Genomic DNA, 22366 nt, shown 5'->3' on the forward strand with positions numbered 1-22366 from the left:
GAAAATGAGCCTCTTGTCTCTGGGTTTTAATCCAGTGCACATCAAGATAACACTGACAAAATGGATCAGACATCATCAAGGCCGTCATGGAAACAATAAATATTGCAAGTTCACTCTGTGCCAAACCATCAAAGACATCTTAGAATGAGACTTGACACTGCACCAGAGTACACATCATGTTACAAAGCAGCCTGCTCCACTGCTATGCATAGTAATGAATTAGCACCTTAATGTGCGAGTGGGTGAAAAATTTCAATATTGCCCTTTATGTTTCCTCCTACGCACAGTATATCCCACTTCCTGGAGTAGGCTGCAGCTGTAGCATCTGCATTTCATACTCTGTTTACTTCTCCACCTATCCCTTTGTTTGCCCTTCTGATTTTGCTCCATCTTTTCTTTTTTCCATTTCACCCCCTCAACCCTGCAGCGGTAGAACGCTGCGGCTCGCAGTGCTTTATTTATCATTGTGTACCTAGAGAGGACATGTTTCATCCGCCAGGCCGTGTTGCTGTGCCCGATCGATCCCAAAGTGTCTGTTGACTGAATAATGGAGCAAAGGAGGAGAGGGAAAAGAGAGGGGCAGAGGCACGGGGAGAGAAGCCCTCCCTGTATCAGTGTTTAACACTCCCATGATTGCATAAAGAGGCACTTGTCACAAATCAAGTGTCTCCAAATTGGGGGAGGACTGCACTTTCATACATTGTTGTCTCTTCAAACTGCATCTGACAACAAACTGACTTTTCAAGCAGTATTTTATCCTGTGAGATGAGAATTATATAAACTATAATTTACAGGAGGGTGCTTCTCATCTGAGACACAAGCACACACTTCATTTAAAGGGTGAAATAGTTCCTGGGGTGTCCAGATGTTCCGTTATTGCACTTTTTATTTGTACGGTCAGCGATGGCACGAGAGGTTTTGAACTTGGGCCGTGAGATGCCACCCTTTAGATATTTTTAAACTGTTGCAGTTGGGCCTTTAAGCATGCAGCTGGCTTCAAACCGCCTGCGATAAGCTACAGAGCATGATTGTACTTCACACAGACATCCAACCTCCCCTGTTGGATTTTTATGCTCTACTTGGTGTGCTGAGGGCTTTGTAAGTAGTAGTTGCATATGGAAACCAGAACTGCAGTAGTAACTCTGTACTTTCAGAAACATGTGGTTGATTGTGTGAGCAGTTAGAAGCAGTGTAAGCTCTGATTGGCGTGCAGCTTGTTTTGGTTTCTTTATTAAAGAGTGTTGACACAACTCCAAATTACTTAACTCCTTGTAGGAACATAGATATTCTTTAATTTGTCCTTGCACATTTTAACAATGGCTTAATTTTGGGTCTTTTTCATGGATTTTTTTCTTTAAATCTACTGAAGTGCAGGTTTGGCTATACTTCAACCTCAGATGTTACTTTAGGCTACAGGACTGGAACAAAACTAGATTGATCTAAGTTGGAGTAAAAACTAGGACATGTTTGTCAAAACAATAATGAGGAAAAAAAAGCGGCAGTATGGATCCATTTTGTTTTTAACAGTACAGTTAATGTATGACTTGCATTAGAGATACTGTATTATTGTCATTGATGAATACAAATGAGGGAAGGCAGCCTGGATATTCAATATGGTTCTCTGATTGTGTTTATTGTATTTTTCATTAGAGTGATGTGTATTGAGAGAGGAAGTAGTAGGCAGAGGACAGATCCAAGGTTATTGATGAAGGCTATTAGCCCTGAGCAGCATGCTGTCAATGGGGACTCCAGCAAGGCTGTTTAAACAATGCACTAAACATATAATTCTAAGCAGAACATTATACAGAATTGAATTTAAAAACCTCTGTGAATCTCTGCTGCGATCTAAATGTTCTATCAGAAGCTTGTTCAGAAAGAATGGTGAATGATTTAGTATTGACCTTATTGACTTTTCAGCAGGGAGATGTGGGGAAGCATGCTAAACGACATATGACACGTGTGTGTGTGGGCAGAAGAGGCTGTAGAATGAGAAGAGACACATAGAAAGAGGTAAAACAGAGTCTGGGAGAAAAAGGGAAGGATGAAGAAAACAAAAACCAGAAAATACTCATGCTAAGCAGAGGGAGCTTTAGGAGAATAAGAAAGAAATAGTGAAATGGTCACCCCGATAAAAGAGAGGACAGATCACAAGCCAAGGCAGTCTGGTCTGAACATATGTTTCACATTCGATGAGACTGGCATCAGTCTCCAAAAAGCAGCTGTCCTCGAGCACAGTCGGGCTAGCACACCTGTAATTGATTCATAACCTTCCCCTCTCCTTGGGCTGACTTCACTTTTGCCTTTGCCCTCCTCTTGACCCTGCTCAGCCCTCCATTTTAATTCAAACCCCTTCTCTCGCTGCTTTTCGCCTCTCTAATTAGCTGCATTAGCATTTCACAGTCATTTAGTGCTTCGCCGGAAGGAGCTCCAATGACCTCCTAAGAGAGGTCGGAGAGGGCTCACACACAGATGCTTGCGTGTGAGTTTTTGCATGCACAAGCACGCACAAACAGAAAGAGGCAACAGAGATGACCGCAAGTAAAGCAGCTGCTTGGAAACAGAGAGTAAGAACAAGAACAAGAAAGAAATGACACAAAACAAGGATGTGAGCCAGAGGGTAAAAAAAAAGACAAATATAGTTGGGAAAAAAAGAAAAAAAAACCTTTGTCAGACAAGAAAGAGAAGACTGGTTTGAAGATAAGGAAAAGCACACAAAGTGACTCAAAATTGTCTTGTGACTATTGGGAAAGGAAGAACACAAAGAGGTTGGAATGAAAACAAAAGAGGTGGAGAAGGGGGCACAGAGCTGGAGGGAAGCATCTCCTGGGATCGCATCACCAGCAGCATTCCTCGCAGACAGGACCCATCTCCAATTTCCCCCTAAAACAGGCAGACACTCTCTGCATTCAGCTTGGGAGCATTGCAGATAGCCCTGGCTGACGAAAGTCTTACAGCAGCACTGCAACACCGCTCATCTTCCCCGTCTCCAATCAACACCTGCATGTCTGACAGCTTGTATGCATAGGTGCATAAATAAATGTTTCGTCTGCGTCAGTCGGATGTGAGCATGAGCACTCGAGCAAGATAGGGCATACATGAGTGTGTGAGTGTTAGTGGCCTGAGTGTTGTGTGTAGGTATGTGTATGTGGCTGTCTCATTTGCATGCAAGTGCTCTTGTGCAGCTAAGTGCTGATGTGTTCATCTTTGCATGTTTTCTAGTGTTACTGTCGCTGTTCTGAGGGCCTCGGTACTGATACTGAGATAGGATTCCATGTTACAAAAACTATTCTGCAGATTTCAGATGTTTTAAATTGACAATTGACATTTTTGCAAATGTGAATTTTTTTCCACCTACCCATTCTGCATTGCTGAGGGATCATACGTCAATGCCATTCCACTCTGAGAGAAGAGAATAAAGGAGAAAAACACGCACGCACGCACGCACGCACGCACGCACGCACGCACGCACGCACGCACGCACGCACGCACGCACGCACGCACACACACACACACACACACACACACACACACACACACACAGAGGTTATTTACAGATTTGATTTTAGAATACTGGTACATTTTTTGTACCAAATGGTATTCTGTGGAGGGGAACGCCAATACAATCTATATTGATTAGTAATGGAATACATTTTTCTTTAGTCTAAAAACATTGAGACAGGAGAAACAGTAGAGAAAAAAATGCACTAAAAATACAAAACTATTCAAAAGCGAATAACATAGAGCTAAATGTAGAACAGAAGTAACGTCCTCAATTGTCCCCAAATCAAAAATGAGCCAGTTAAAAGCACTTCTGCTCAATACAATTACTCAGTGTAACTGTGTATGAGCTTAAGGGCCACTGTTAACTCTACTTGTCTTCTTCAAAGCACTTAATAATAACAAAAAAATGACCACAGAAAAAGTGAGAGACAAGTATTGCAGTGAGTGTTCGTCGAAAATGGGAATATAACAATGAAGTAAGATACGAGTTAAATTTTTCACAATATTTTAGTTGACTGACAACAAAGATGATGATCTACATATTTCTCTTCTGCCCCCTATTGTATAACATATTTTCAAATGTAGTTTTCCCTGATAGAATATCTGACATGCAAGATAAAAATGTGACAATTGCACAGCTTACTTAAGTGGCGATACGTAATAAGATCTCCAGGTAAGGGTGATCTTAGTTAATTTGTTGACCTTGAATACCATCAGTGCCTCCCCTCAAACTAAACCGTGAAAATTTGAATATAGATAACTGGATAGGGAGTCTTACATATGAGGGGTGGGGGGGGGGGGGGGGAATCAAATGCAATACATAAAAACAAAAAAAGAATATAAAGAAGTGGCACATCATCTGCCTCTGTATTTGCAGTGGAATGGGTGTCCCTCTTCTGCACCTTCCAGCGGGAAGAGCGGCAACATGCCTTTAACCTCAGTATCAGTATAAAAGATCGATTGATGGACAGGGTGGAGAAAAATAAAAGAGTGTGAAGTGCACACATTCCCAGCAGTTTGTTTGTTGAGTCACTAACTCTAACCAAGACCCCCATCGCAACCATAGTCTAAAAAAGTATGTGTTTTGGTCTCACGGTGAGCCACACAGAACTGTAGCGTTTTGCCAGTGTATTTTTCCTATAAAGCGACTCGTACACACACTTGGTGATTGTTGTTAAAGCAAACATCTGTACTTTCTTTAAGGAAACAGAGAGACCGCACAGCAACAATTTTTCAGCTTATAGTTTTTACTGCTTCATCACACAAGAAACAACAAGGGGACACTACAGTGTAATTTTATTATCAGTCTGCAGCAGCCACAGAGCTCAGCTTCAACTATCCTACTCAGTATAAGTTAATAGGATCAGGCTTTACATTGCAGCCGCATTATATCAGTGTCAAAAGAAACTGAAAGTGTATTTTAGCATCCTCACTCTCCCTCCTCCACCATATTATGTTGTCACTTTTAAGTTGGGCCTTAATCATTGAGTGACACTTTTCCCACTGCATGTCTCTTCGCTGTCTCACTTTCTCTATCAAGTGCAAATGAATTAGACTGTACTTTACTTTTTAGAGCTTTGAGTGAGATCTTCATCCACTTGACTGCCACTTGGACATTGAAAACAAACTTTTGGAAGAAACAAGGTTGTTTCAGTGCTCAAAATCTTTTCTCCGTCTCTGTTTCCCCCCTCTACTGCTGATCAGGCCCTTCCTATGATTTCTACAGCCCAGTGCAAGTCATTTGTACTTGTTCTATATTCTACACAAGGCTCCGCTCCAAACTGGCACATGGGTTGAAAGTATGCCCTGATGTTGAACTCAACCACAATCTTTGGTTTCCCCCGAAATACTGCAGAAGTGAAGGAATTATAGATAAGTATTGGTAACATCAAAGAGCCTAATTCAATCACCTCAAATGTTGGTTGAATTTTATACCAGCTCCAAAACAGAATTCAAGGATTATACAAGAATTCCACTTTTCACCTTGAATAAAAAGCTGATCTCTAAAATAGTTTCCTGCAGCACCAGACATTGAGCCAGCGAGCCGGCCACTTTTGCACCTTGCCTTCTAGCTTTCCTTCATAAACAGAAAAAAACCCCAACAAAAAAACCTTGACAACATTACTCAAGTTGCCGCTTGTGTGACTCTCTGAGAAACTGGTAGACATATGAGTGATTGTGAGTGTAACATGTGCTCATGTCATTGTCCCAAGGCCAGACTCATTTAGGAGTGAGGGGTTCTGGGAGATTAGGACTGCTTGACTGAGTGTGAGGGTGCAGTGAAGCACCTCAAAGCATCTCCACGGCCAGATGTCTCTATTAGTCAGCACAGACTCTGAGGCCTGGCTCCGACAAGTGCATAAACCTCTGAAGAGGCGCTTCAGGGCCAAGCGAGGCTTGTCAGAACTTGGGCTACTGACAAATGTGTGAGGAGTCTCACTGAAAGCACCGGTCATTTATTCCGAGCTCAACTGACAACTCACAAACGACGACAACAAGGCAATGAAAACCAAATAAAAAAAATCCCGAAGACCAGGGCATTCAATGAGAAGGAAGGAAGCGCTGATGTGATGTGCGGCTGCTTGCTCTCGTAACAGTTAAAACTGCAATCTGTGCCAGCTAAACGCAGAGGTCAAACTTGTACGCAACGACATCCTGTTTGTGTTGCGGTGCCTCTTGTTGCAGTGCACAGTTCTAGTCTGGTTCCATTTCATTCCACTTCAACACCCTGCTCTTTCCCAACCTCCGTGTGAGGCGAAAGCTGAGAAACTGTTAAAATCTGATCTCGCCGTGTGTGGGTGGCAACATTATTATTCACTTTCCTGTAAATTGAAGCTTTGGTATCGCCACTAAAAACTTCTGAACTCTGTGCATTGTGCAGCAGTCAGTCTGCTTTCATTCCTCTGCACAAGGTTTCATTTTGTCTGAAGATGACAGACTGGGGGTGGAAGTTTCAACAAAAAGCAAACACAACTCGGCAATGGGGTATTGTAGAAACCTTATATTTCATATTTAACAACCTTTATGTATGCTTGCTTTCATATTGTCAGCACATCTCAGCTGACAGTTTGTTACTGGATATGAAAGCTGATAATGACCCCGCAGGAGGCACTGTCAGGTTTTTCTGACTTTCAACTCTGTTGTAAAATGTGGAAAAGAAGCCAGTGTTAAAGGGAGCATCAGCTACATTTTTAATATGATGAAGATTATGAGTCATGTTTCCTGCGTGCCCTTGAATGTCCTCTTTGTACATTCAATGTACTCATTTTGTTTCCTCAGAAATGTTCCTTCATTGAGAATAAAAAGGATTATGTTGTCAGTGAGTGATTGGACAATACAGTTGACAATTTATTTTTTCTCAGTGTTTAAAGAAAAGTAAAAGCAGCAGTGGCTGGATGGGAAAACATAGTCATTTGAATGCTCATGGTTTGCATTTCTGATGATTAAATAAGCCTTTAAGCCTCACCTCTCCTTCCCGTGTCCACGGCCGGCCATTCTGGGGATATTTGACCTGCGTCTGCCTTTTCTTCTGGCCTCCATCAGCAAACTTGCACAGTAAAGGCTCTGCAGGAGCTGCAGAGTGAGTCATATAGAGAGGGAGACAAGGACAAACACAAAGATGGATTAATCCTTTAAATAGTCAGGGAATGTGGAATTTTCAGATATTAGGTGAAGAATCTCCAAGATTAGATTTAAAGATGAAGTATTATGCAGGGGCTCAAACAAAAACATAACATAAATCAGGTGAACTTGAAAACAGCACTTCAGATCTTACACTTATCTCTTCCACCCTTAATCCAGCCATCTAAACAACAGCAGTTATCGCACCATCTCTACAACTCCTACAACTGCTGTGTGAACGTAGAAACAAAGCCGCTGGCCAATCATCAGAGCATGGCAAGAGTGGTTCAAAAGACAAACCAAACAGGCGTACCTAATACACTGAATAACTCCACACAGTTTGACCCCTGGGCAATACATTGTAATTGTGATTGCTTCAAAGACAACATGGTTCTTTTCTGGACCAGAGTAAGAAGAACTGCTTGATTACAAACAGAACTAACTGCAGGTAACAAAAGTTCACCAAACTCTAAATTCAGTCTAATAGGCTGTAGTACATTCTCCACAGGCTCCTCGAGAGGAAAGAGGTAGTCCGATTGGGCCAGATTATCCCAAGAGTTACTTTTTAGATTTAATGGGCAAATCTTAGAAATTTACAATCCAGAATGAACAACACATATACCTATATTCTGTCCTTGAGACAAGCTTCAGCATGACTCAACAAACACTAACGAGTGCACAGGGTGTGATTTGTGGAAGAAAAAAAAAAAACAATCAAAGGAGGGAATGCTTCTGCTGGGGGAGAACTTCAGTGCACATTTGTAGTGGGTTAACAGTATTTCTGCCACAGTCTTTAAGGTACATGGCCTCCCACAATTCTTTATGTGCAAAACGCTGCAGCGTCTCTCAAATATTGGTTTCTCTTCAATGGGTTCCTGTGAAATCGAGAAGAAACTTTATATTCTTTGTTGCTCCTAACTTAAAAAGCTGTTACCCACCAGGTTCCATCAAATCTTAAAGTATCTGTATATCTGGAAGTTTGTGATTTGTGCCTCCTGCCACCGTCAAGTCTGCAGCAGGTGAATTACATTGTTTTCTGAAGACAACTTGCTTGGTTGTTGCTCTCTGCCTCTGTCCTTTCTTTTTCTAACCCCAACCGGAAAAGCAGACGGTGTCCAACTCCGAGCCTGGCTCTGCACAGGTTTGTTTTTGTTAAATGGGAGTTTCTCACTGTCACCATCACTTATACTTGCTCATGTGGAATAGTTGCTTTATTTCTGCTAAAGGGCCTTTAGATGATGATGTTGTTATTGCCGCAATCTAAATGAAATTGAACAGAATTTTCCAGGGAGGAAAACTACTTGTAACACATTCTTACGAATCAAGTGTACAGTGATTAACACCAGCGCAGGACATGAATCTATAATTTGCTCCAGTCCCTCGAGGTTCACAAAGTAGGATAGAAGATGGATGTATGTATAGGTGGGTGTATGTAAGTATTTTCCGACACTGATGATTGGATCAGCCATGTAGTCATGGTCTCACCTCTTTGAGCACTAGTGGAGAGGCTCTGACTTAACTGTTTGAACCAGAGATGAGTCAGGATACAGGACTTCTTGCAGCACATTATGAGATAGTTAAGTTATGTGTCTGCTGGAGAAGAAGCACAACCGAAAAGGAGAAGGGAAGGATTTTGCCACTGACTGTCTATTTTACACTACTTCAACTGTGTTAGTACCTTCAATGCTGATGTGAAACAACAATAAAACCCAAACATGGAGGAAGAGTAACAGCACAGTAATCCTGTCCCAAACACACGATTCACAAACTGGAGTTAGACAGTCAACACAAATGCAACTATTTATTATGTCTGCTTCTATGGATTTATAGCTACATTTAAATATCATAGATCAAATCAAATTATACATTCAGAGTTGTGTAAGTGCCAGAGTTTTGTATTGAGCATTTCTGTTTCCCTTCTCAATTTGAAATCAAATCATTTTAACAATATTAATGATATGCAGAACATATAAAGTAAACATATATACCGGTAAGTAAAAAAAAAAAAATATATATATATATATATATATTAAAAAAAATACCTTATGTTGCAATAAAATATGCACTATTCAAAGAGAAATACTGTTGAAAATCTTCTGTTCATATCATGATGCATCCAAACCATGAAACTGATTAAGAACCCAACTTGTATGTATTGTCTCTCACATATTAGTTAAATACATCTACAGTGACATGATTTAGGTTATTGATATGCCTTTAAAGAGGCTATTAGCTGGCACTTTTGTTTTCTTTCACTGGCAGTGATTTCCAACTGCAGAAAAAGTCAAATCCTCATCTCTGTGTGTAGCGCAGAAATGAAGACGTTCTTAAACGACACACACAAAAAAGCTGTGAACAAATTGCAGTATCATCACGCTGGTACTGACTCACGATGAATGCCTAAATAAACGATGCAATTATCTCGCCTACTTAAAGAAAACAGTTTCTTCATCTCAGTAAACTGAGAAGAATGAGAAGAGATGTCCTCATAGGAGGAAACCATTCAGAGTTAAAGAATGAGATGAGAGCTCTGTGGACTGCCTGGGGCCCGGATGGGTACTCCAAAGGTAAGCAGATGAAGAAACACAGTGCTGTGTGATTATAGTGCATTTAGAGGCACTTTGTCATTAAACTGCTTTAACTTGATTTCTATCCAAATAACAGGCCAGACAAGCAAGACTCTGTTATAATTCTTTGCCACTGCTTTTCATCTTTCTCAATCACTTAAATCTCAAATTGCTCTCTCTGTTTTAAACTCACGTTCCTCCACGCATTCACATTCTTTAGGTAAAAAGTAATTTGTGTTGGAGCATCGAGATAATTTGTTCCATTTGAGACTTAAACACAGTCAATATTTTTCATGATGCTTTAAAGTAAATATAAAAAAAAATAAAACAGCATTTGTTACTTTTGTTGGGAGGGGAATAAACAAATCATGGGATTAAAACAATGGGTCCAATGAACAAAACTGATATATTAATTAGCCAGTGAACATTTTTGCACTCAAAGCTGATGTGTATGAAGCAGGAAACATGGACAAGTGTAGTGATTTGTGCAAATCTGACAGCTGGGTCAGAACATCTCTAAAACTGCAACTCTTGTGGGGTGTACATGGACTATAAAGTGGCCCAAAGAAGGAAAAGCATTGAACATTCAACAGGATTGTAAACAGAATCATGTGGTGCTATGAAGGCCCCACCTCACCACTTACATGGCTAAGAACATAAAGACGGCAGACACCTTGAGAGGTCAAGTGGATACACCTAAGGCAGGCCGGCGAAACAGAATGGCTCATTAATATATTTACAAGTGAGTGATACAAATGATATTGAAGATATTGAGAACTTATTAGAAAATCTGAAGTCTCAAAAGTTTGTTTCTAAAAGTAAATTAGTTTTGCAATGTTTTTTTTTGGGGGGGGGGGGGTTAGGAAAAACTAGCATCAATATAAAAAGGGGAAACTCTTGGCCAACAATAGTAATGAACCTTTTTTTTGTTTATTTAATATTCAGTCACAACCTGGAACAAAATCCTCCTTTTTGGCTGGCCACTAAAATAACTATCGCACCAAATTCAATTGCCAACTTCCTTCAAAGTTGCATCACATGCAATCACAGCCCTTCACCAATTTAAATTATGCTCACCTAGGTCATCTGCAACTGGCATATCTCATCCTACATAGTGACTACGATGCAAATATGATACGAGTTTCATGAGCTGATGTGACAATGAATCCATATATACATTATTCAAATAAGATCTGAGTAATAATAATGAATTTATCAGCGATCAGATGAAAAAATAACATATTTGAGAATAACGAGAAAAAAGTTGTCTGTCATGTGAATGAGGGTCATGAAAAGAAAATATTTTTTCTTTACTTGACTGATACATGTCCAGTTTTTCAACAGCTAAAATGTCTACTTGATGAAAAAAACAAACAAAAAAAACAAATAACAAAACATGTGACATGAGAACTGGCACACACTCTCGATACAAACTTAAGAGTTGCATCTGAGTTCTGCTGCCGTTATGTTTTGCTGGTGTGACAGACAGAGAAAGCCACACTGTCAACGGCTGACAACTTGTCAAGTTTAAAGTCAGGACACTTTCTTGTCTGTGTCTATTCTAAAGTACCACACAAAGACGGCAGAAACTCCAGCTGATCTGAAGCTATTGTTTTGTCCTTTGTATTTGCATGAAAATGATACTTCTGTGGTTTGAATTGAATTGGTTATTTTTATTCACAACTCTTATCACAAAGAGAGAAAGAAATGTGTTTTTTGGGATTGTGTGGGATGAAAACGAGGTCTTTTATTGTTAAAATTAGCAAGTAAAAAAAAACTAAGTAGCAGATGTATGTTTTTTTTTATATTCTTTTCACAGCCTGCTTTTTAAAGAATGACAGGCTTCATTACTTCTGCTTTTCCTCCATTGATTTTCTTGGGATCTCTCATATTAACATCAGCTTTAACAAAATGTGCCAAAATTTTAAACCACTACATATGTGCAGTGTAGCAGCAGGGAAGATAGAGCCTTGATGGACGATTTTTTGATTATTCTTGAAAGGAACTTGAGTCTACATGACCACAAATTCCCACAGAACATTGCTGCTGCAAGTTGTTCTTTCACTAGGCTTGTGAAAATGGCTCCAGACATTAAACACTGGCCAAGTGCTGTGGGCCAGTGTTTACATGCTCAAGCACACCTACGCAGACACATACATTCAAAACTGCAATTTAATTGAAAAAAGATCATAAGACCAACGGTTAAAATGTAAATTCATATACAGAGCTCCATATTTTGTTATCACCAACTATTATGCTTGAGTTTTAACATGCAAAGAAGCTAATGAAAGTGTGTGAAGGTATTTATGCTTTACTGAAGCGACACAGAGTCAGTATAGCCACAGAAGTAAACAACAGCAAAGTACAACCAATAGCTTACTGCAGAATCTTTCAACATAATGGACACTCACCTGATCCTCTTTTAAACATCATCTATAGAGGTGACATTAAATTAAAAATTGATATATTTTAAAATGAAAAACCTATGACAATATGATCACAATGAAATGAAAAAGAATCAGGGCTCCAGATTAGATTCAGCAGCAACCTTTTTAAGTAGTACAGTGACAGGTGGAGCCTGTCGCATTGAAATCTCTGACAACCATTGAAGGGTGTTGTGTTGCAGAGATTTTAACAGGTTGGCATGATTACAGAAAAGGTTGTGAGAGAAAAAAGGTTGCAGCTGCCAATGAGTCTGGCAAGGGATGTGACAAGATCTTCAAATTATTTGAAATAATTAATTCCAGTGTCTGAAAAATTATCGGTAAGGTGTGCAGGGTTCAAAGAACTGCCAATTTGTCCAGAATTAACCAAACAGGGTTCAGGTCAACTGCAGGATTGGTGGGAAACTGCTAGTCTCAAATGTTTGGAACTTTGATTAGAAAGTCATGGAAGATGCACCAGGAAAACATATTTGCAGTCTAACGAGATCAGAACATGTTTAGATTCAGATCAAAGACGGGAGATCATTCATAGTGAGTAGTGAGGGTAATCAAACCCAACATTTTTCAGGAACAGGTTATATATATATATATATATATATATATATATATATATATATATATATATATATATATATATATATATATATATATATATATATATATATATATATATATATATATATATATATAATTAGCTGTGTAATAGCTGCCAAAATTACACCTCATTCATTATTCAAGTTGCTTTCTCTGTTACATTTTTACAATCAGTTGCATTTCACAAGAATACTTTAAAAGGACATTTTTAATTGTCAGTTTGACCTCGATCTTTCTCACTCTTGTGGCTGCGTAACACAAAGTGATGAATTTATGATGAATTTCAGCCCAGCTGTGTCTGCCCCATGAAATGATTCGCTTTTGGGCGAGTCAACTTAATTAACATATTTGGCCTGAACGAAATATTTGGATACCCAGAGAGTTCAGATTGATGTTAAGTTTTAGTAAACAGGGCATGCAGTCGATGGCATGAAATTCAATACAAATCAAAAATAGGAAAAAATTATTGCTCACTGCAGAAGTCACACATATAATCAATCTTTGGAGCCTGAAGCAGACATTATTCCAGTAATTTCCACATCATCCTGAGTGTTACTAGGAAGGGTCTTGTGTTTATGTGTGGAGGAAATTCCAATATCATTGCTTAAGTTTTGGAACAAACTGCTTCCTTGCTTATACAATTGCTTGGGTCTCAGGAAAAGGTGACAAGTATGATGGAGAGGAACCATACAAAAAAAATGTGTACACAGACAAAAAGATTTGCAGACCTCAGATACTGTGATAACCTCTTCTGTATTTGTGTAAACACAATCTTTTCTTCTGATGAAGAGTCTGTGAAACATTAGCTACATTTATATGTCATGTCTCTATGCAGCTGTGTCAATGCATGTGTGTTTAACCGGATTCAGTAATACCCAACAACCTGAGATGTTGCAGATACCTACATGATAAAGGAGAGCAATTGATGTACGAGGGGAAAAACACACTGGACCAAAGATATGCATTTGTTCACACAGTGAAGACTATCAATTTGTACTCAATAGCTCAAGCCTGCAGTAATTGTTTTACCAGTTTACTATATCATTCAAACTGTCACTGCTCTGTGGGATCAATGTTTCACCCCTGTCTCTGTGTTTGTTTTTATTTTAGTATTATTTGGGCAAAACTAAACCCTGACATCCTGCGGCGCGAGGACTTTAAGAGGCTTCGAGGAAAAAAAAAGTGGTAGCACTGTGTCGGTGTACAAGTGGAAGGAAATGGGTAAAAATAAACAAGAAGCACCATGCTTTCCTGAAAGCTATTTTTTCTATCTGTGGCATTTCATGTTTAACTGACAGGACATGTTTATGTGTAACAGGGTGGCTGGCTTGCACTGTGAGGACTGGATCACACACTGCTACCAGTCATTGGATCAGTGGGGTACTGCAAACTGCAGCAGGACACCAAAGAAACTGTCGAACCTCCAGCAGAGCAAACAAACATATTTATTTCAGTTCTGGTGAGAGGGACGCAGGAGACAAAGGAGAATGTAACGAAAAATATGGAAGTGGGCTAAATAGTCATATGAGATGCACCCAGTTAAGTCAGCAAACCATATCTAACATGTTCGTCTTTTTACCTTTAGCACCATCTGTATGTAAGCAAAAACCCCTTTGTGAATACGAGGACACTATCCAGCATGCGTAACCGCCCCCCCCTTTCTTCAAAAGGGTAAGATTTAATTTAAGATGAAATCAAATCCATTAGCGACCAACATGGGGAATCGTTCAGTTAGAAAATAGGATCCAATCCCCAAATGTGACTTAATGAAGAATTCAAGAGCTGGACTGAATCTTCACTTTCTCTGTTTAAAGTACCATGCATCAAAAAGCTCAGAGCCCTGGGAAAGAACAGAAAGCACTCCAGAGGATTATTTGCTCAAATGTCACATGTGAAAAGGAAGAAACCACTTTCCCCAAAATGGATAAATAATAGCAAGGAATGCAGGCTAAGAAATAAAAGAGGGCCAGACAATAGTTGCACTTTGCTGGGATGACTTCTAATCTACGTCTCTCACTCAGTCATAGTTAAAATACATGATTTGAAAATGACACTGAGAATCTCCTCAGAGAACAGTAGCAGGATTGAAAAGTTCAATAGTATGAAGCAGTGCAAATGGAGACTGGGAGTCAACTGGGCGGAAAGTGCATTGGTGCAAAGACATAATTACTTAATAGTGTAACTGTTGTAACTTCCTGAATGATGCAGTGATAGAACTAAATCTTTGTTACATTCAAACCATGACAGGATCACTTTGACTAGCTTGGTGCCTCAAAAACAAAATGCTTTCAGATTCCACACTAAGTCAGATAGCGCATTGCCACCACCAACTCACACACCCTCTATTCTTAATGGTAGCATCTTCCAAGTTTTCCTTTAATATCAGAAACGTCACATGAACTCAATTTATGAAATAATTGAACTGCTCTTCCACTGAAGGCGGTCTTAACAGAAATTTAAAGAGCAGTGCATGTTAAAAGCCTCCAGATTACTACAGAAACTACTAATGGGATTTGTCCTCTTCATGGTTGTCCTCCGTCTTACTGTTAAAGTTGGGTAAGACGAAGGTGATGATTGAAACAATTACAGTAAAAAGCAAAAAGAGAGAGTGCCAACTGAAGATTAAAGGAGCCGAAGGGTTCATCCATACAACAGAAAGGTTGGAGGGAACAAAAGACCTACAAGAATAAAAAAAAATGAAAACTAACATAAAAAAAATTATAAAAGATAAAATGAATTACCAGCAACTAATGTGATTGATCAGAGGGTCAATAATTCAAGCAATCCATTTGACAATAGCACTCTGATGCATGAGATCAAAAGAAATGCCATTCATCACTGATTTTATCTGTTTAGGCAACATTTATTCCTTTTCAGTTTTCTTTTCCATGGGCTGATTGTTTCAATCTGTCATCCAGAATAAGATTCAATATCATGTTAAGACTAGAGAGTCACGCCAACACAGGAGCATGCATGCTCTTTTTATGTGACAGTAACATCTTCCCACTAGTGCACTGACTCTTTCTATGTACACATCAGGCTGGACGACTCCACTTACTAAAATTGATAAGCGTTTCCAGTGTATTGTAAGTGTCATAATGACATTTATAATACATTTTACTCTAAAAACTCACAATCATTGGAAGCTGTGCAGTCAATGTCCTGAATACGTTTGGGATGGTTTACAATGAATGCATTGTTACAACCAGGTCATTTCAATTACTGTCTCAATAAAATGTGAAAAGCAGAACGCTAAATGTTTGTCTAACCTAGATATTCTCTCTCTATGAACAAATCAGAGCCGGAAAAGCGGGAAAGCTCCAGATCAATGGACCTGAGTTAATGAGGACTAATGGAAGCTGTGGTCACATGATCAATGTGAGCATCCAACCTGAGTATAGAGAGTTAAAATGACTGTTGTGGGTCAATACATCAGTCTGGATGGACAGTTCTTGACACCATATGGATAGATTCAACAGACAAAGACGTAAGCACACATTATTCAATGACATGCACAGATACAGTAACATGACATCATACCAGCTTGCAGGGCTCAATCTTTGCATTTTTCTTCTTCGACAGTTTAAGACATAAATGTAAATAAGGGGCCTAACAACAAGATGAGGCACAAAGCCCTGTCTAAATGTCACAGCACCAGCCATGGAAATGCCACAGACTGTCAGTGACAAAGAAGACCAGTGACATAAATCAGCAGAACTTGTTGGCTGTGGAGGATCACATTTTGTCTTCATGTGCTAAGCGGCTAAGCACCGAGTGTGTGTGTGTGTATGTGTTAGTGTGGGAGAGTGCTATAATACAGAGAGGGCTTCAAACTCTCAATTTCACACATATGTGAGCTCAGAACAATTGACCGTCGACACACATGAACAGAGAAGAACAAAATCGACATGCAAACGAGACGACAACTCATGTCTTTGAATATGGGGGTCAACAACATGATGGGAACAGAAAGCAGGAGTACATTTGGGGTTTTCTCTGGAAAAGTGTCTGGAGATGGCCGTTTTGTATTTTGCGCTATATAATTATATTGAATTTAATTGAATTATTGTCATGGGAACCGCATTAAATGTCTACATTTGGCCTTTAAGGAGCAGCCTAAAGAAATGTAGACAAAGAATTACTACCTTCATAAAGTTGTTCAGATATTATTATTATTACTGTTGTTGTTGTTGTTGTAGAGAACTTGCATGGATAAAGGTACCATATTTATTAAATCTGGATTTGCCAATATCTCTCATTAAAAACAGTTACCATAAGCACCTGCAAACACAGATGATCAGAGCTATGTCAGTCAACATGTAAAATCTAACCACAGTAGATCTGAGAGGATTTCATGCTCTTTGGGCCAAATTCACCCATATTATAAAATCATCAAATTGTGAAGCAGATATCAAGCATTTTTGATTAATTAAAGACACACAAAGAAAAAAAGCCTTTATGATACGGACAACCTTAACATGACCCCCTCCTAGTCCCTCATACTCCTTTGCTTCCACAGCCATCTCTCCATCGTCTTTATCTCAAGTTTCCCTACTCATTTCTAAGACTTTTTTTTTTGTGTGTTTATTTATGGGGGGTGTCCAGTCAGAGACTATTTGCAGGAGCGGGACATCTGCCTTTGTTCACACACATAATTCATGCATGGCTCAATCTCTGTTTTGTACTGTTACAGAAAGAATTTCTCTGATCGACTAAACGTGAAGCTGAGAAACAGAGAAAGACTGAGAGAGAGAGAGAGACAGAGCGAGACAGACATAGAAAATATTGTAAAAACGATGCACTGCAGCACTTTGAAAGCTAACAAATATTGTGAGACTAATAGACTGACCTACCCATTGCATGACTGCAATAGAACAAACATGTGATTCATTCAGAAAGAAAAGTGGAAAAGTCTTCATAAATCAAATAAAATGAGGATGTCCTTAAGAAAACAGAAGGTAATCTTTCCAGATGTCGCGGTTTGACATTACACAGAGCACCCACAAGCCTGAAACCAAGGTTGTTTCTTTTAACATCTAATAAAGTACTATGGAAGAAAGATGAGGCGCAAGCCTCAATTCAGAAAAAATGAAAATAAATGAGTTATGTTCTTAATTAAATTGCAAAGCAAACCGTGTTTTGTATGGATAATGTCATGTGATAAAGCAGGTGACATCAACTGAGATAGTCACCTACCTGTCATGCCTGGGGGGGTTTTCAAAAATTTCCCATTGAAATTTTGAATCACCACGTCACATTTCTCTGTTGACTCCATCCTAGAAGAAGAGCAAAAACAGGTGATGATTGAGTACAATCCTGCACAAACAAACAAAACCCAGTTTGCTAAACTAAAAGTACAGTTTGAATGACCATTTGCTATACAAGTAATAAATACATGTCTGTTTATACATCTGTACTTGACTGTTTGAGCAAAGTGCCTGAGGTAGGGGTGTGTGTGTGTGTGTGTGTGTGTGTGTGTGTGTGTGTGTGTGTGTGTGTGTGTGTGTGTGTGTGTGTGTGTGTGTGTGTGTGTGTGTGTGTGTGTGTGTGTGTGTGTGTGTGTGTGTTTATGTGTCAGTGTTTTCAATGGGGTTTCCTCTCCTTTGTCGCAGTTTAAAAGCTCCATTCAGTTTGATCTGTTGTGTGTCATGTCCTCTTTGTCTGCCCCTACTCAGCTCTGCTCACCCAATCGCAGCTCAATGACTAATTGCCTGCTTGGCAAGCAAAAGCCAGTGTGCAAATGTGTGTGTAACGGGTGTATGTAGACAAGAAACACAGTGGCTGAGACTGTATGTGAGCATGTGTGTGTCTGCGTGGGTCTTGGGCTTTCTTCATATAGTCAGTGACCCGGTGAATGGAGGCCCGGTTGCATTTTAATCACTGGCACACTACGCTGTACCTGAGACCATAGACACGTACAAAAGATGAAGGGGCCAAGGGCAGAGCAATGTGGAGTTGTGTTATTAGAGCCCAAATTCCTTCATTCATAATAGGCAGAGAGACAAATCAGGTAATGTTGGCAAAACAATATCCTGAAACAAGAATGTGGGTCATAGTTTCATAATTTTACATCTGTGTTGCTTTGCAAATAAAGGAAGGGAAAATTATTAGTCGTATTATTGCTTATCACAAGAAAGTTGTTTTAATGAGCCAAAGCTTCTCTCGAAATAGAAAACCAAAGCTGTTAGTCAAAATGGAACCCTGAGAAACTGAACTATGAAAACATTCCTAAGTAAAATTAAAGTTAAGTAGGTATTTGTCTCTGCAAGTGTACCTGGCAAAGCCGACTCCCCTGCTTAGGCCATTGGCGTCCCTCAGTATCCGTGTGGAAATGACATGACCGAAAGGCTTCAGCATGTTCTCCAGCTCCTGCTCGTCCATGGACACGGGCAGGTTGGATATGTAAAGGTTGGTGGGGTCCTGTTCCTGCTGCTGTTGAACGACAGTAGTAGAAGAAGCAATAATGAGCTGAAAAGGGTTAGATACGATTAGAGATGATTAGATATGTTCTAATTTGAGAGAGTTTAGCAATACATCAGATTGCAGTTCTGAAATGGTGATATCAATGGTTTTGTGTGAAGAAAAGTTGTACAATTCATAGTATTCACGCAAATGTTCTTGGAAAGATGACTGAATAGTCATACATACTGAAGGTGAAGAATAATAATTTGAGGCAAGGCAATGTCTGTTTGTGAAGCAAAACCTCAGTTGCCTTCATGTGTAAAATTCTAAAACAAAAAACAAGCTTAACAGAAAAGACTTGGCTGTCACCATTCACTACAAGATGGTTTTGCTGTAGTAAATGCATTAAAGGTGAAGTTGTTTTGTTCCATATTTATGACTGAATATCCCACAGCAAAAATATCTGTGAATTTAACTCAAGACACGAATGCTCCTCTAAAGAGAAATAAACATTTCAGTGAAAAGCCAGCGTACTGGCTTCATGCTTACAACCCCTGAAGCAATGAGGAAACCCCCTCTGGATTCAAAGATGTTAACAGGGTTGCATTAAATTCTTCCACAGGAATGAGGGAACCTCCTTCTTGTGCGACTCTCAGTAGTTAGACTAGTATACTTCAATTATTTTTGCTCTGTTTGGCAGCACTCCATTGAAATGATACTCCACAGGAGACCAAAGCCTGTGTGTGCTGTTTGCAAATTAAAAAGGCCTGGATGCGGGGAAGGGTTGGGCGGAGGTGCCCTCTTTTACAGAAATGTACTACAGAGGGGGAAAAAGCCAGGTGAAATGCATGTTCTATAAATTAAAACAACAGGATTTCAAGCCTTTTATTCCTAATGCTGAAATCTGTCTGGTTACCAGGTTTCCCAGAGTGCTTGAGTTGAGACTATAAATAATGCTGTGATGTTTAAAAAAGAGTTTATAGTGGTTTCTCCCCTCTGCAATGGAATAATGCTCATTTGTATGGCAATTCTTTGCACATTCTCGTGTTCAGTAGCTGCAGGAGCAGCTTTACACAAGTGGAGTTTGCATGCTCTCTCTGTGTCTGACAGCTCTTCTTCTGGAAACTCTTACTTTCCACAATCGAAAAAACATTCTTGCGAGCAGGCATCTCTAAATTTGTCGTAGGAGTGAATTTGTGTGTTGGTGATTGTGCTTGACTCTCTGTTAACCCTGCAATCAATTGTTGATCTGCTGAGGGTATACATTGTCTTTCCCTCATGTAGCTGTGATTGGCCCCAGCTCCCTGCAAACCTACTCAGAATGAAGCAGGTGTAGAAGATGGATCAATGATTGGTGCCCAAAGTGTGCCCCCAAAAATATGGTCGTAATAAACTGCAACCGTTGCCACTTTTCATCTCTTTGTGTCCACTCTTCTCATGAGAAATAAAGTACTTCAACTGTAGTATAGAGTTTGTGATATACTGCCCACATATGATGTTTGTTTGAAACGAGTGCCACGAGGGAAAAACAATATACGTACATTTCTGTGGGTCTTTGTGGCAAAAAAATAAAAAAATAAAAATCTGCCCTGTGGGACTCGTCTCAAACCTAAATATTTCCATTATGCATGGTGGATTTTCCTTTGCATGCTCCAGAGATGCTTGTAGAGTGAGAGTTCCAAGGCTGGTGGACTGTGACCCCCCCCCCCCCCCCAACTCTGAGTATCTCTTTTAGTCAGCAAGGATTTTCCTTTGGCAGACTGTCTGAGATAGAGAGTGCTTGTCTTCCCAGAAAGTGACAACTGGCTTCGGACGTAATCTTTCAGCACATGCTTGTGGGCGCCCGCTTTTACGCAAGCACTTACTGAACGAAGCAATAACATCAAAGCTGTAGTATGTAAAAGCTGTGGAATTGGCCTTAGCCTCTTTTCACAGGCCCCCCTCCAATAGTTAAGTCACTGTACTCAGACTTCTGTTTGCTTTGGACATAGGTAAATCACAGCTTAGCGACACAGCTTATTAAAATCCTTACATGATAGCATTAGTGTTTGAAGTTTGTCTTACAAGAGTCTGGTTATGGACATGAACATCTAAACAGGTTTTTCTGACCGAACGTGCTCCTCCAGTGTATTTTCAGTGGCAGTGATGTGGGACAAAATTCAAATCTGCGTTGGAAATGGAAAGTTTATTATGTGATATGCTTTAAATGATTATCAGCCTCCTTGTGCCCCTTATTTTCATAAAGGAAATTTATATATAAATCTAACAATGGGAACAAAAAATGGATACAACTTAAACATTTCAAGCTATGGTCTCGGGCACCTGATAATTATTTTAATATAGCTATGAAAAAAATATTGATTGATTGGTTTAACCTACAGAACATCTTCACCCTTCAATACACTTAGAAATATACAAACCTATATAATAAAACCATAACATTTCCAGGGATTGATATGTTGAATCTTTAAATTAAAAATGACTATGGTATTTTTTATCAGTGAGAATGGTTTAAAGGTAATAGGTTTCACCACCGTGGATGGCTCTTTGTTATACCGGGAATTTCTACACCACTGAGAGAATCTTTTACAGTAAGAAAGAGAGGCTAAAGGCTGGTAAAAATGTAAGCACCCAAGAGAAGAATCAGCAGTGAATCGTTGTCTAAAGCTAATAAGGTTAAAGAAGAAAATGTACTACTGCACATCCAGTTACAAGTATCCACTGGAGAAATTACTGGAGAAATCCAAGTGCATTTATTGTCATTGTCCTACTGTTTTAAAGCCTGTGACTTTACACCATTCAAAGAAATTAGCTCCCGACTCGATCCCATGAGTTACACCATGGCTGCAGCAACAGTGACAGAATCAGTCTGTATCTGTTTGAAAGCCAAGAAAGATTAAATGTTTCAAAACTTTTGATGAATATTTCCTCTTCCAGTGGTCAATATGGTTGAAAACTAATCCCATCCAAAGGCGACATGTCTTAAACAAGATCTCACAGCGGTTTCCCCATTCTCAGCTAAAAAGTGGGTCAGCTGTTTAGTTTCTGCTCACATTTTCCGTGGTGTTTGCAGTGACTGTAACAAGGGCAATGAATTCCGATTTGTACAAACAAGAGAAATGCCATAACCTCTCCACTGCTGCTCCAGCTGCTGATCATCTATCCTGTCTTGTTCTTGTCCCTGACTGAAAAATGCCTTGTTTTCTTTGTGTTGTCTGTATTGTCTCAATCCAGGGA

The 22366-nt window shown here is 39.5% G+C and overlaps 1 protein-coding gene across 2 annotated transcripts in view; it reads right to left on the minus strand.

Moving 5' to 3' along the window:
* LOC308133495 (RNA-binding motif, single-stranded-interacting protein 3-like) overlaps positions 1 to 22366 on the minus strand; it is a 121280-nt gene that overhangs the window by 18801 nt on the left and 80113 nt on the right. For both annotated transcript variants that reach the window (XM_080500891.1, XM_080500890.1), the window contains exons 5-8: positions 19002 to 19159; positions 17924 to 18003; positions 6968 to 7074; positions 3356 to 3399 (exon numbers count right to left, since the gene is read on the minus strand). In XM_080500891.1, the coding sequence (XP_080357017.1) occupies positions 3356 to 3399; positions 6968 to 7074; positions 17924 to 18003; positions 19002 to 19159 (389 nt within the window). The remainder of the gene's footprint in view (positions 1 to 3355; positions 3400 to 6967; positions 7075 to 17923; positions 18004 to 19001; positions 19160 to 22366) is intronic.

The sequence above is a fragment of the Blennius ocellaris genome (genome assembly GCF_963422515.1).
Source record: "Blennius ocellaris genome assembly, chromosome: 8".
NCBI classification, from domain to species: Eukaryota; Metazoa; Chordata; class Actinopteri; order Blenniiformes; family Blenniidae; genus Blennius; species Blennius ocellaris.